The 15,875-nt window shown below is 47.1% G+C and overlaps 1 protein-coding gene across 6 annotated transcripts in view; it reads left to right on the top strand.

Annotated features, from left to right (window-relative positions):
• NTRK3 (neurotrophic receptor tyrosine kinase 3) overlaps positions 1–15,875 on the top strand; it is a 232,473-nt gene that overhangs the window by 38,970 nt on the left and 177,628 nt on the right. For all 6 annotated transcript variants that reach the window (XM_062583546.1, XM_062583549.1, XM_062583547.1 and 3 more), the window contains 2 exons: positions 2,704–2,778; positions 4,214–4,285. In XM_062583546.1, coding sequence (XP_062439530.1) covers positions 2,704–2,778; positions 4,214–4,285 — 147 coding nt within the window. The remainder of the gene's footprint in view (positions 1–2,703; positions 2,779–4,213; positions 4,286–15,875) is intronic.

Below are 15,875 nucleotides of genomic sequence, written 5' to 3'. Positions count from 1 at the left end.
ATAACATTATCTTTTTTTTAGCAATTGCATAATCAATAAATCAAGAGCCAATCTGGCTTCCTCCTCCTTCAGAGCTGAGATTGCACCATAGTTCCTGGCCTGGGACTGCTCCCTCTGCCACTGAGGCCGCAGCTCAATGTGGTTGCTCCAGCATACCCTTGCAGGAAGACATGGCACTCAGCAGCTGCCTCCTGCTCTTTTCTTTCTTTCCTCTGGAGGATCCTCTCATTTGAGCTGTAGGAGCTACAGGTGGGAAACATCTCCAGCCTGTATTTCCTGCCTTGCCCAGTGTGGTCAGGCCAGTTTTTGAGAAGTCCTCGATAATCCAGTCCTGCAACCTTGTGCCCCAGAACCTGATCCTGCAGTACTGTGCTTTCTCTGACGAGTTTCAGCGAGCCATCGAGTCCCTTGACTGATGCCTCCCAGTCTGCACTCTGTTCTGCAAGTGATTGCAGGAGCAGTAGACATTGGCAGGGAATATGAAATCGCTTTAATAATGTCCTGTTTCTCATTCTCCCTGGAATGCAGGCAATCCAAGCTGATGAACAGGTCATTTAGGATGAACCGTAACTTATATTGTTATGCAGTGCCCAGTTAGGATTTTATCTTGTGTCCTTACGCTAACCACTCTGATGCGTAGACAATTATGGAACTTGTGGAAAGCCGAGGTGATTCTTTTGGACCTCTGCTTTTCTTGGATCTAGATGGCAAGAGATGATGAACATACTTACTGTTTAAATTTGGTCCAGGATTTGGAATTTTTTTCCCCTGTTAGATGGATGATATATGGGATATGGTTCAAATAGGTCCATGCACTTCTGTCTCATCAGTTCATCTGTTCTTATACAAAACTTTTTCTCAAGAAATAGTGCTGAGGAGGAATGTATAGCCCCCTTGATTGCTCTGGAAACGGTAAAAGATTCCCCTTTCACTTATCCTCTGGACCACCACGTGCCGTCCTGCAACCTTCTTACCCGGTACTGACACACCTCTCAGCTTTGGCTTATTAATCCAGCCCTGAATCACTGGAAACGATTCCCCTCTTTGGGGCTGAGCCCAGGGCCAATTTTTGCATTAAGGCAAATGTGAGTTTGGATGTACACGTTTCTAGACTCTGAAGTGGACTTCTCTTCACAGATTGTCTGAGGGGACTAGCTAGATGTTTTTCCTCCTCTTGATTTTGAGAGAGGGCCACCTCCACCCACTCCTCAGAGAAGACCCTCCTGAAAACCCTGTACTCTCTGGTTGGGAGATGTCTTGAGTTTAGTCTGAGAGAAAGAGTGTGAACTGGCTTTGTGAGGAGGACCAAGTATTGTTCTCAGCAAAAATTTGTTTCTAGTGTCAACGGCATGAAATCATGCTGGTTACTGCCTCACTAACGGAGCTGTCAAATGCTCAGGCCTCAGGCACTAGTGTCAGATGGCTGCAGGCTCTGATGAGCTGTTGCCTGTATCTAAGCAGAGGCCAGCCAAGAGCACGGGCCCTGCCTGGCACACCAAGCGAGACTGTGCCCCGGACACACCCTGGGGGAGCCCTATGTGCATAGAAAGTGTCTTCTCCAGGCATCCAAAGTCAGAGAAAGGCTCCCCGCTTCCCTCAGGGAATCGGTACAGGATCTCTGCTGTCCGATTGTCAGAAGCAGGTGCCAGTGGGAAGCAGGAAGTGGCATCAACTACCTTCTGGTCCCTTCTTCTAGTTTTGTCAGTACAGTAGCCCAACTCCCAGGTTTCTCTTCAGGTCCTGCACTGCACAAAGCCTCCCATTGCTTTTAGCACTTGTCACTGGTCCTTTGTGGGCGGGTTCAGCAAAGAGGCCAAAGGCTGCAATGGTGAGGAAGACATCATGCTCCTTTCCCACCATGCAGCACTGCAGCTTTGTGGCATAGGCCCATGGCCACAGGAAGCTGGCTGTGTTGCTGATAGCGTTGCTCCTATGCTGATGATGAACAGGGGACCCCATTCTCCGAGGCTGTCGATCTGTCACCTTCCCTGAGCTCTAATACTTCCTGAATAACGATCCTGCAGTGACAGATCTATTTCTGTTTTCGTTCTCCATTACATACCTGCCAGAATGCCCCGGGCAACTGAAGAATTTATAATAAAGGCACAGTTTCCAAACTAAGTTTGGCACTTTTCTGCCAACAGTGCTCCCAGCTAGCAAAAACTAGCACCTGTTTGGCCACCCTTCTAAGAACCTGGATAACTGTATGTCTGGATTTTTTTTTTCATCCACTTAGGCTCCATGTTTTTGTTGAGAGGCTTTATTTATTTCCTCTCCTTTTGCACAAGCTATCTCAATCATGCCTTTAGTATACCAATGTGTGCAGTGAGGTCCAGAGAAGGGAAATGGTTTAGCCAAGGACATGCAATGGATCGGTTGCACGTTCCATGCTAGAAACTCTGAGTAAAGCTATGTTATTTGGCTTTCGCGGAGTGCTGAGAAAACAGAATAAAAAGCAATATGTGAAACTGCTTGTTTTGGCAGTGTGATGCATACCATACGTGTCTGGGGATGTGGATGCTGAAGCCTGAGCAGGTCCAGTTCCCAGACCTCTCCTGTGTTACAAAGCTTTGGCTAAAGCAAGATGGGAAGAGATGTGGAGCAGGGCAGTAGGGTACAAAGAGCTCCTCATATGCTCTCTTCTGCATGGTCAGAGCAATCACCTGGTGGTGCCACTGCTGAGTCTTTCCTTCCTCTCCACAGACACATAGAGAACTGGAAGAACTTGCAGACACTGAATGCTGTAGACATGGAGCTGTACACGGGACTCCAGAGGCTGTGAGTATGTCACGTGTTTCGGGGAGGAGAATGGCACTGGGCAGCCCCTTCCTTCCCAAGCAGAAGGCTCCAGCAGAGTGCTGCTGCTCCATTCTGTCTGTTCTTTCTGCCCTGTGATGTTCAGAGCCTGCTAGTTGTTGACTCTACAATATTTTTCTGCGAGACTTCACAAAATGGAAATGAAGTGCTTTTTGGTCCTTGCTGGATCCGTGCGAAGGAAGATTGCTAGCTCTTGACAGCTCCGTCAACATACATCAGCCCTGACCTCTCTTCTCCCTGCTATTCTGGTTCTGGGCTTGTGCATTGCTCTGACTCATTTCAGCCCTACAATGTGAAATTCCAGCTGTCTTTATCAATCCTTCAGTGCTGGGCTGTTGGGTCTCCTTTACTGCAGTAGCCATCACTAGTGCTGTGCAATAAGGAAATCACATCTCACACAGCCCTTAAACCACTGGGAGGAAGCAACTCTGCATGTCACGGACGGGAAACTGAGGTCCACGAGAGCACGTGGTTTGCCAGCCCCTTGGGCAGTCTGACCGAGCGAGGTCTGACTGCGCCTAGTGATCCCCCCCTCCTGCACCGCAAACAGCTCTGCGCCTGCCCACAGCTGTGCCCTGCTGGGTGCCTTTCATACAAGATGTGCAGCACTGCTTAGGGTTAATTTGAAGCTCTTCTAATGTGTTTCACTGGGAATTTTACATTAGCTACCATTTGACCGCAGGCCAGAGGAGAGGTGTAAACTGCTGAGCGTTCGGTAACCGAACCCCAGCGAGCTGTGCACTTAACACATCCACTAGGCAAGCAGGGTGACTACTCCTTCTCATCTAACCTGAAAAGCAGCAATAGAGTCCAGCATATTTTTGTCTGTAACAGATATTAATAAATCGTGGTCATAATGCTGATACAGCTTCACCAAACAGAGAAAGACAGACAAAAAGAGAATCCCTCTTCAGTATCTGTATACCCTACACAAAATACTCACCCCTCCTTGTCAGGGCTTCAAGCAGAGTGATTTTCTCTTGGGCTGAAGCATGGCAGGTGCTCCCCAGGGCTGCCCACCCTCATCACAGCCCTGCAGGATTGCTGAGCCTGGGGAGCAAGGGAGCGAGAGGACTGGGGCTTGGGGTGCTGAGCCGAGTTTGCTGCACGGCAGATGATTTGACACCTCTCCACAATACACTGATGGAGACCTTGCCCTGCAGCTATCTACTTACCCTTTTCTATCACCTATCAAGGAAACTGGAAAGATAAATTTCCTCCTTGCTTGTAATTCACAAGGGCTGTCTGAGGTGAGATCTGCCTCCCCTTGGACTTGAGGAATCCCAGTGCTGATTGCAGTTTTGGGGGCAGGACCTCCAGAGTTTAGTGCAGGGGGTTGAGTGTAAAGCAGTGTTCAACCCTGACCACATCACCGCCCTTTCAAATTTCTTTCCAGGACAATCAAGAACTCAGGGCTACGAAACATCCAGCCACGGGCATTTGCGAAGAATCCTCACCTGCGCTACATGTGAGTTGAACCAGTTCTCATCTCCTTTTCCCCGCTTTCTGCTCCCTGGTCTTTCTGGTCACCTTGGAAGGGGCATCTCTGGAGGGAAAGGGAGGGGTGAAAGGAGAAGTGGGGTGAGAGCTGGTGAATAGGGAGAGGAGGAGACGCGAAGATGCTGCAAAGCGAAAGGGACTCTGACATAGGGTTGGAGGAGGCAAGAGCTCTGACTGGTTCTCCTGCTGGGCCACTGACAGATTTACATGTCTAATTGCTGGACCAGCTTTGGTGGTCCCTCTAACAAAGTGCCAGCATCTTTAGCAGCCTTGCAGTGGGGGTAAGTTTCCCTTTCTGCAGAGGTCAGTGGCTACGAGCTGCATGGGACCTGAGCCTGCCTCGCTCATTAGCTTTTCACCAGTGAGGGGTTTTCAGCACAAATCTCTCTCTTTTGGACACCTGGCTGACAGCCATACTCCTAATTATTGACACGTTAAACTAGTGTCTGCAGTGGACCTGGTGTAGGGCTGCTTTGTGCTGGGAATTGCTGGAGCACTGGCGTGGTGGGACATGATCAAGCAGGGAAATTGATGCTCCCAAGTGTGGTTTAAGGAGAGGATGAGTCCTTGCACAAACATCCACTGTTGCTGGTCCCGGAGTGCGGTATTTGTGATCGAGGCTGATTTCTTCTCTGGGTGTTTGTTTATTTTTCCCAAGGCAGTAAGTGACAGTCTGAATTGCTGGTGAGTACGCAAGGCACTTCACGGCCTTGAGGCATCTCATCCAAGTGACTGTGTCTGAAGTCAAACCCCTCTCGGCTTTGGTGTGGAAATGGGGCTGGCAAGAGGCCTCATGCCTCGGGAGTGAGCTGGCGGGCTGGATGGAGGGCTGGACGGAGGGCAAACGTGTCTCCACTTTTCACAAACTGGTGCTAGTGGCTTCTGCCATGAAAAACGGTAGTAAAATCCTCCCCCCCCCCCCCTTTTTTTTTTAAGGAAAAAAAAGAAAAGCCTGTTTGACTCTGTGGACCCATGTGCCCATCAATATGGTCATGTTACTGATATATGCAACCTGCAGAGCAGGATATATTTCTCTTTTGATTTCTGCTCAGACATGATGTGAACTGAAAACCCCAAAAGCTTCCTTTTTGGAAAACCAGTTACAGTTGCTAAGTGACAGTAAAGTACTTGCTAAATAGGAGATCTGCAGTACCAAAGGGCATGAATAGTTAAGGGCGTTGTGAACAAACAAAGGGCCTTTTTGAGTTTAAAGAAGGGCGTATTTTGTTATAATAAAACCTCCTTAATGCTGACCACTGGGATTTTCCTGAGTTCTTTATTGTTTCGATTTGTGGTGTTTATTTTTTAATTTTTGTAGCTGTTTGTTGCTGGGAAATGTTCTCTCTGAGCACCTCTCCCAAGTGATTTTTCTGGGGAGTTGTTTTGTCAATTGTGTGTAGTTGCTGGTCATGTATATAACAGATAAAATGAAAAACTGATTTCTAATAACATCAGTTTCGATACTATAAGAGCTTAAAATGCCATGTATGCACATTTTGAGTCTGAATGTGTGCTAATGTGTATACATGCAATTGTTGCTACTTTGTCAGCTTTTGTTTTTTGTCATTTGAGATTACTTTTGAGATGGAAAAAACCATATCCATCTTATGTCAAGAATTAAGGTTGGTATGTTGTGATGAAATATGTGTTTGTTTACTGCTTAGGCCATGTAAGATTTATCATGTTCTTAACATCTCTCTTTCCTTGTCTTTTGAAGCTTGAGGCAAGTAACTGTATTATTCAGTTAGTGTCTCTGCCTGTGGGTTTTGATGCCATTTCTGCGATCTGGCACAGTGGCCTTGCCCTCTGGCTGTCAGTAGGGTGACTGTGAGGCCTCTTGCTCTACTCTGATGTCCAGCCACATGGCATGGTAAGGACCCTGGGGATGAGTCCTCTGTGCCTGGCTCCATGGTGCCAGCAGCTCCACGTGCTCCCCTCTTGGGTCTCTCTGCTATTGCTGTAGGGGCTGTGTCTTGATGGGCCGCTGGCAGTGCTAGAAGGCACCAGGCAGTAGCGTGTCTGTGGTGGGCTGGTGACACTGAAACTGGTTGGAGTGCAGCTGTGGCAAAACGCTCAGCGTGGGCTCAGCAGAGCCGGAGAATGAACTGGAGGCCGCGTGTGCTTGCAGCTTGGTGGCTTCTGGTGCTGAAGCCAGCCTGCTCCCGGCTGACATTGCTGCCGTCGTTACGGCAGGCACTGAGATTCGGACTGCATCTCGGTGCTCTGCTCCTTTCAGTGTGAAGGCTTCAAGTTCATAACTTCGAAACTCTTTGGGATGGAGGACAGAAGATATGTGGGGCAGGATGGGGATCAGTACCCAGCTGTCGCAGGACAGGGGCTGCATACAGTTTAAGCAGCCCAAATGCTTCCCTTGCTCCAGACCTCCTGTGGCTCCTGAGCCTTTGCTGGGGAGACTAGTTGCTCCTCAGACTTCCAGCAGCCTTGCGGGCATCTGATGCTCTCCAGCTGCTGCCTCAGAAGGGGCTCAGTTTGCTGAGGGCCTGACATTTTCTACAGCCGCTGCACATAGGAGCCAGAGATAAAAGGATTAATGGAAATATCACTCCGCTCTAAATCTTGGGCTGCCATAACTGGGTACAGTAGCTGACAAGGACAAAGGATACTGTCTCCGTCCCCTTGCAGTAGAACTGACTGCCGACAGCTGCAGCTGGACGGATGCAGGAGCAGGACTGGGGCCAGCTCGTGATGTGCTTACGACTCATTGAGTTACTGCTGTGAGAGGCAATGCAGGCATCCGTTGCCCGAGTTTTGCTTCCCCTTTGATGGGTATTTGGATGGTTGCAGATGGAGTTCAGTCAGAAAGCTGCGGATGTGCCTAAGAAATGACGGGGGGCTTCATCACTGAGGTATTGACGCAGGGTTGTGAGGACCGCAACTAGGCTTTTGTTAGGTGCTATAAGCTAGCTCTGAGGAGCAGCAGGCATTTTCTGGCTCAAGCTTGTGTACAGATTATGAGGACTCAGCTGCTATTTTTTCTCCTTCCCTGCTCTAGGTAAAATCCCAACCCCCTGATGAAGTGATATCCCCTTCCTTCCCTCCCCACCCCCCCCCACTAAGTGACTTTAGCAAGGTTTCCTCCTCTCAGATAGGCCAGATAGCTCTGCCTGCTCTCATCAACTTCTATTTCTGGCCCTTCCACAGTGCGCACGCTTGTCTTCAGACCCCAGCTGTGCAATCACAAGCAGATCACTTATCCCAGCTCTAATTGCAGGAGCTTAGATTTGTGAAGGTTTGTTTAAAGTAATGGTTCTGGATGAGGTTTGACTTTTTCTCCCTCTACCCCTTCCCCATCACGGAGTCAAGGAGGAAAGGTGAAGCCATGAAGAGGTTTTTCAGCCTTCAGCTGCCTGAAAGTGGACCTCAAAGTGCTCCCAAGTGCAACCTGGCAGTGTCATGACTGTCCTTTGAAGTTTAAAATTATCTCCATAAGAGTAAGGGGCTTGAGGCCAATCTAATCAGTGGAGGAGCAGTGAGCAACGCGAAATGAGAGCCCACATTGAGGTGTGGACCTATAAAGAGCTTTGGAATTCTGCCACCTCTCTAGGATTAGAGAGAGCTAGGGCATCATGGCCCATTTGATCTTCAGGGCTGTGAAGACTACCAGTGATAGAGGCAATTGTCCAAAATGTATAAGTGGGATTTGCAACATGAATGTTCCTGATTTGCTAGCAACAGGACTGAGAATGACTCTTTCCAGAACAAGCACTGACTAGCTGTTGAATAGAGATGGATGTGGGTCTGACCTGAATTGAATGTAATCCAGCGTCTTTTTATGTCCTTATTCTGGAGGTCTTATCACTGGCTAGGGTTGCCTGGGTGGCTTCCTGGTCCCATTTCTGTGCTGTATTTGATAGCCACTTGGCTAACATAAGGATGATCCTGGAGAACTGCTTCCTGGGAAGGGGCAATGATATTTGCTGTGCACTAGATTGAGAACCACCTGGTACAGGCTAGAAAACTAAGAGCCCTTATAGCCAAAATCCATTGAGGTTAGTGTTAGCAGGCCAGCCAGATGAATGCAGGAAACATTTAGCATTGATAGAAAATCTCTACCTTTGGCTTAAGGCTATGCGAAGAAGGCTTGAGGATGGTATGGTTCCTAAATCTGAGACATAAAAACCATGTCATTGTGTTTAGCACAGCTTTTTTTTGGGGAAAAAAAAGTCTTAAATGCTCTCACTCTCTGTCCTTCTCCTGGTAACACTTGAATGCTTTGACCAGTTCTAATTGAACTTGATAGGGGATTACAGATCACAAGGGTATGAAGTTCCTATGCATATCATGAAATATGCAGAGGAGTAGTAGAGGTAGTAGAGATGTTATAATGTCCTGTGGGAAAGAATACAGCAGTATCATGATCCTTTTTAGGCACTGGGTAGTTCTTATGAGAACTTGACTTCACAGTATAAATGCACCAGGAACTGGTATTCAGGAGAGGATAGGACTTCTACTCCTCTTAGCCAAACGTCCAGCCTTCACTGGCCACTGCTTAGACAGTAGAACTATAGATGCAGGAGAGAAGATGTTTGAGCAGATTGTGCCTAGGAATAGACAAATTGATATTTGCAGTGCCCGAGTCCCCCTTTACTGGGAAACAGGTACTTGTTAAGAGACTGTAATTCCCTTTAAATGCTTTCCTGGGTTGCTGCATACTTGGCCAGCCAGTCAGGAGGCACCAGCTTGTATTTGCAGAGGGTAATTGCGCACACCTTATTTACTGTGCAGTAAAGAAAACAAATAAAGGCTCTGCAATTATAGAGACAGGCATCCTTTTAAGTAAGACTTAAGTAGTCAGATTTCTATTTAGAAAATTAATAATTCTGCCTGCATTTAGTGGCTCTTTTTAAACTGTCTTCTGGAGGTTTATATGTGCTCTAAATTGGTTTGTGGGTTGGCCAGACACAGCTCCTGTGGAAGAGCTCTCTTTCAGCACTACACACCGGAGCAGGGGTGGGGTTGAGGACAAAGCTTTCTCTTCTAGTCCTCATCTGAGGATCTTAAAGGCAGAGGGCTTGGATAAGGTCAGGACAGGAACAGAAACACTGGTACAAGCTGTAAAAGGGACCAGGAACCACTGGAAGACTGGAAGCCTCCTTTGTTTTCAGGAGTACTTTGTGCCAAGTGTGATTGGCTTCAGAATATTATATAGCCATGCTGTCTTTTGCTCCAAATATATACATACACACACACACACATATATATATATATATATGTATATATATCTGTGTGATACCATTTTTTTTTTCCTCCCAAAGATGCAAATTTGTCCAAAGATGAAAATGTAGATCTTCCAAAATTTCCCCTTGGCAAATTCTGCAACGTGATTAATGTGGGACCTCCCTGCTGTTCACAGCTGCCTCTAAAGGTTGCACCGCTTTGAGAGTGAGGTTAGCTTTGGTGTCCTGGTTGGCCTCCATTCAGGGAACCATGCTCCATTTCTCTGAAATCTGCTGTTTTTACTGGAGTTGTTCTTCATGTCACCTCCTGGCTTACCCTGCAAAACTACTATGGACTGCCAAAGAACAGAGCTAGTTGGCCTCAAGGCAGCCATTCTACAGCGTCACATAAACTGATGGATTGGTGATGGATATCGTTTGCAACTTTGGCGCAGGAGTCCTCAAAGGTGTGTTATGGTTTTAGGCTTTGATAGGAAGATGAATGGGGCTGTGTCTCCTGAAACCTGAAGCACTGCAGAGTTGGTGAGTTGTTCTGTGTCCTCCTCAATGCAGTTTCAGGACAGCTCTCAAAGCTCACCACCAGCTGAAGCCCACACACCTTCAAGGGCTGCAGAAAATGAGCCACGGGGCTTGTGAGGTTCATGTCCTCTGTGCTGTGTGATGTGCTTGTTCCATCAAGATCTCAGACTAAATAAAGAAATAAAGAAACTTTGAATTATTGCAATTGTAGCTCCGTTCCCTCTGACCCTCATGGCCTGAGGGGCGTTTGTCTGGTCTTTGTGGTTAATCATCTATTGCTTTCCTCTAAAGGAGCCATTTGTATGTAAGAAGAAGAGTTTAACTCTCTTTCTGTAATCAGCTCTAGGCCTTGTCACTGCGAGTAACTGTTAACTTGATTCTGAATGTCGTTACCTTCCCTTCTTCTTTCTGATGGCTTCTCTGTGCTCTGTTCTTTTCATCACTACACTGCTTTCATATCCATCCTGGTAGTGGTCTCCTAACACAAACTGTCATATGTTAATTGCTCATGAATTCCTGTCCATACTCCAGAGTTAGTGTGACCTAAGAAGTATCTGCATATCATGTTAGGCACAGTAAATGACTGTGTAGTATGAAGTAAAATGAATTTACCTAACCCTTCTCCTTGACAATTTAATGTTTTATTATGCATTTACAAAGGACTAAATAAGAACTGAATTTCTCCATGACTACCAGCAAAAAAGAAAGGAAATATGAGAAATACTAAATAGCTTTTCAAGTCCATTAGGTGAATGTTCCTTTGTTATCCCTAAACAAATGCGCAGTTTGGGTACCCCATGATTTCCACTTGCACACTGAGGATATTACTGTTCCCAGCCCCTCGGGGATCAGGCCTTTGTACTATAATTTATTTAGTGAGGCATTTTTCCTCATCTTTTCAGTTCTCCTATAAAATGCTGGGCATGTTTAGGACGTAGTTGCTAAAATAAATAGCAGTAATGCCTCTTCTGCTTCCATAAACTTCCCTGCTCTGACTCCGTACCTGCTTTGTCCCCTGGATGCCAGTGTAGCACAGGTCCTTGCTGATGTGCTAATCAGCAGCAGTGGTTTGACAGCATGTATACTCTCCATCATTACTGCAGGTGACTGATAATCAGTTAGAAGCAGCTATTCATTTTTCTGCAGCAGCAGCAGAGAGAGTTTCTGTTTTACTGGGTATTGTACACAAGGCCAGAGGAGAGACTAAGTCACTGCAGGACTGTGGCTTTCCTTCAGAATGGGTCAAAATCATCTGACCTGCCTTCGGAGGGCTGGGTAGCTAATTGCTGACTGCATATTGGCTCCACTTGGCTATGGAGAAGGTTTTTTGTATTGTAATAGGAGGAAGAGTCGTTTGTGACTGTCAAACTAGAAGAACCCGGGAAAGAAAGTTTCTGACTCTAGTTCTGTGTACCTTGGGATAAGACTTGTTCTGCCTCAGTTCCCCGTCTGAAAAACTGGTATAATAGCATTTGTTTTTTCTCTCCTTTTATTTGATCTATTTGCGGTGTAGCTCTTTGTACATTTCTAGCGATACAGGGCCTTGAATTGTGGGATGCTGTTGGCAATGGAAGATGAGTTATAATGTTATTGATGTCACAAATGTTTGCTGCCCAGTTTTTTATGTGATTCCTATCACTGATACCTGGGCTCTTAGGATTTTGGTATAGCTTTGTCTGTCTTTCCACCTTTGAAATGTTGAGATGTTGCTTCCAGATGCATTGTGTGGCTATGGGATTTATTTCCCTCTCAGAAGAGATTGAGCAGTTATCTCCTGACAGATATGTGAAATGAGCAACTGTGGTTCTGGAAAAGTCCTTTTCTTTAAAAAAAAAAAAAAAAAAAAAAAAAAAAAAGCTGCAGAAAATGCTGGGGATATTTTGAATGTGGCCATTCAACTGTTCCTAGATGGGAGTTCTTTAGTCTTTTATGAGCCTTGCTTCAGGATTGAGATAAAATGTGAACTCTAAATGTGTGCTTTTTGTTGGGTCGTTCTCCGTGATGTAGTACATGTTGTGCAACATCAGCCTGATGGATGTCTTGTTGTGAGCTCCACCATGTTGTGAGTCTCCCCTCAGAGAGGCTCAAGCATTCCTCACAGATGCCGTCCTGAAGCAGAGGTGTTGCTATGTCTTGGTTAAACCTCAGAACGTCTCTATTGATCTCTCGAAAACAAACATCGGCAGTGCAGAATAAGCAAGTTCCTGGAGGTGCCCATGTGACAAAGATCAGATCGTGCTCCTGGACTCCTGGGGTTGCTGCAGTATAGATGTACTCCAGAAACAGCCTTTGGCTGTCCTTTTTGCTTGTTCTCTAGACCTTGTGGCTCAGCTGATTAGGTCTGGTGAAAGACATGTCTTGCCACCCTGTGCCAACATGAGAGTTACTGTACAGAGAGGGAGCATCCAAGTGGGACTTAAGGACACAGAGACTTCTTTGAAAGCTGTTGGGAGAGAGAGAGAGAGAGAACAATCAGGGCAGGATGAGTGAAAGCTAAGTGACCGCACAAGTGATCTCACCTGGGATTTTTATTTCCATGATGCTGTTTGACTAACAGTATGATTGCAGAGGTGATTTTCCTTTCTTGATATACAGGCAATAAGAATCAGGGCAGAGAAATAGAAACATTCAAATCATATGTTATTTGAGCAATAAGACATGACAGGGCATGAATGATGGGACATTAATTCATGATGGTGTGTGACTAGGCAAGAATTTAAATGTCATAAGTTAGGCAGCCGTATGTTTTATTGGAATTATAAAATTTTTATTAGGAAGTTGTAGGAGGGGTTTCACACCAACCCTTTCCCCTCATTTGTTTTTGTGAAAGGCTGAACTGTAAATTATGCCAGATGCAAGAGACTGTGGGATACTTATGAGGCTGTTGGTATGAGCATTAGATTTCAGTCCTCAGTAGGGACTGTGGGTAAGTGTTTCTGTAAACTTCCTATTGACTGAGGATGAGAACCAGGCAGATCTGACCCTTGGACTGATGTGGGAGTGTGTTTTCACACTGTGTGGTGCTCCAGTGGTGTCGTGAGGTGCTGGCCGTGCCTTCCTAAGGACTGATCCGTCGGCAGGCTGCACACATTCCCGGGTGTCCCTCCTCCCCAGACTATGCCCGAGGGAGGGATGCTCTTCCCTCCGTGGGGCTGTGCTGGCTCCCTGCCCGCCGTGGGGCTGCTCCGCAGGGCGGCGTTTCAGCACTGCGGACAGCACCGGGCCACCCCGGAGCCGCTGTGCAGCCCGGCCCAGGCCTCCGGCCCGGCCCAGCCCTGGCCTCCCTGCTTCCAGCTTGGCTGCTTGCAGCCAGACTTCACAACCTCTCTGCCTGAAGCTCTGACTTCCCCACCTCCAACTTAAGCCCTGGTCCATCAATACTTAGTTCCTGATGCCTGCAGCTTGAGCACTCTGCCTCCAGCCTAGCCCCAGTACTGGGGGCAGCCCCAGAACTGCAGTTCTGGCCCTGCAGCTTGGCCTCCTGACTTTCCAACCTCCGACCTAAGGCTGGCCTGCCTGCCTCCTTTTCCCTTCTCTTTGAAAGACATCTTTCCTCTTCCCAGACATAGATCTGGCCTGCTATTCAAAGCGTAGTGAGTGGATCAGCAGCTGTGCACACCTGGCTTACAGGTGTAACTTTATTTCTAGGAACCATGTGTGAGTCTATCTGAGGAATGACCAGCTGGGTTTTGCTGCTAGCACTTTTTTTCCATTCCTCCCTCTATGAAACAAGACTTCTGAGGTGTCTGTTTATGATGGATGTATTCTGAACTTCCTAAACTTCAGTGCTTCCCTGGCACTGGTTTTGTTCTGCAGCGTAAAAGGAATCATCTTGCAATACTCTGCTGCTATCAATGAGTTATTCACATGAGCAGCTTTCTAGGAAGGATTGCCATCTAACCTCACTGCAACTACAACCCATGGGATTTGGCTAAGCATTTGCTGCATCTAGTTGTTTGCGTTGATAATTGTGGGTAATTTGCTGTCTCAGAATAATGAAGAAATACCTGCTCTAGTTTGACTATCAGGCTATTGTGCTTTATGGTGATTATTCTTTTCTCTTTAAAAATATCCTTCTCAATGACCAGTATTTGAAGGTAAAGGGGTGAGGGGGAAGATACTTTTCCTGCTTAAACACAGCATACATTTGGAAGAGGTAGAAAAGTATAATCATTCCATCCAATCTTGTGTATTTTCTCTGCCAGAACTAATTGTCAAAGATGAAATGGGTTTCTGGTTTTGGGAAGGTTATAAATGAGGATTGTAGCAAGCACAGTTTGCTGGGCTAACTGCCCTAAGCCATCGCCAGTTTGCAGCCCACCTCAGGGGCACTATACCAAGCTTCAGGCATAGCTGTAGGGAGTTTTTTCTAGGGATGTGTCTCCTCAATGTGTGCTCAGTGGTACCAGCAGAAGCCTTTCTGCCTAGTGGCTTCTTCTGAGCTCAGATGCACTTTCAGGCATCTGCTGCTTCCCAGCTCCCCTTCCCTACCCAGTGGCACACAAAGGGAACCTGTGGTTTGGAGCAAGCTAGCTCCCTGCTTGATGCTGTTTGTCTTGTAGGCTGAGTGTTTTTCTTCCCTTTTGAGGCATAGCTGGAGTACGTCAGCCTTGCCTCCTGCTGTGGCCAGGAGCATCAGCACAGCAGGGCGGTGGCAGCTGCCATCTCTGCCGGCTGACGACAGGGTCCCTTTGGAGAAGTGCAGCCTCGCACCCTCTCTTCCCTGCCTTTCCCCTCATGTATGCTTACCCTTGCCAGCCTGATTCCCCCCGCACACTCTCCAGCTCTGGTCCCTCACCCCCTCATTCTGCACCACCTGCTGTGTCTAGCCACTCATACTCAGGCTCTCTACACTGTAGAAGCAGGTAGCTCTGCTTCCCTTGGCAGGTAGGCCGGGGTGAGGGCTGCAGGCTAATAGTAGGCTTTCTCTTCATTACCTGGTGTGAACACAGGTCTTTGGCAGAGCAGTCTGCTTTTCTGAGCTCATGAAGACCATTTTTCCTTTTATCTATACCTTAGTGGAGTGTCTAGCCACAGAAGTTTTCACAATAATAAGCAGTGGAGGAAATTTATTTGCTGCAAAGGCAGGTTTTATTCCACGGCTGTGGCTTTTTTAGGTCTCCTCATGACAGCCATTGGTTGCTCATGCAACTTCCTCTCCAGGGAACCTATTTGATCTTCTATCAAGGACCTGTTCTACTCCAGTTTCTGCTCAGCACAGTGGATTTCCAGCTATTCTCCCTGTGTAGGAACTTCTTGGCCAAGTGAACAAGGACAGGTGAAGTGAGGAAACCATAGCAAAGTGGGAGTATTCACACACTTGGGGATGAGGAAAAGCAGGTTTTCTGGGTTGTGTGTAGACCTTATGTGCGATCAGCATGTGAAGTTGCCTATGGTGACTAGAGATAAAAAGTGGATCTGTGTCATAGAGGGAAGGACCAGGGATCCTTCTTGAAGTGCAGGAAGGTCAAGAGCATAGGGCTGAGTGAAGACAAGAAGGGGGTGGGATACTGCTGCAGGAGGATTAGGAACTAGTCTGGAGAGAGAGGTTTGCAAGGAAGGATTGGAGCAAGAAGAAATCATTAGGCAAGAGAACTGAAATGGAGAAGAAGGGAAATGAGGAGTAGAAAAGATGATGAGGAGAATGGATATGGAGAGGAGAGGGAAGGCTGCCTAGGGTAGAGGAGAAGGGTGTGTGTGTGTGTGTTTGGGGGAGGGGAGGAGCTGTACAGGGAAGACAAGTTTAAGGAAGAAATGGGGCTGCTAGCAAATACTTGGGAACTGTACCTCTGAACTAACCAGAACCTTTCTCTACTGCTTCGACATGGCTTTGGAGGTAAT

Source organism: Rhea pennata, chromosome 10 (genome assembly GCF_028389875.1).
Source record: "Rhea pennata isolate bPtePen1 chromosome 10, bPtePen1.pri, whole genome shotgun sequence".
Classification (NCBI taxonomy): domain Eukaryota; kingdom Metazoa; phylum Chordata; class Aves; order Rheiformes; family Rheidae; genus Rhea; species Rhea pennata.
The sequence above is the reverse complement of the archived record's forward strand: the minus strand, read 5'-3'. Positions and strand labels throughout refer to the sequence as shown.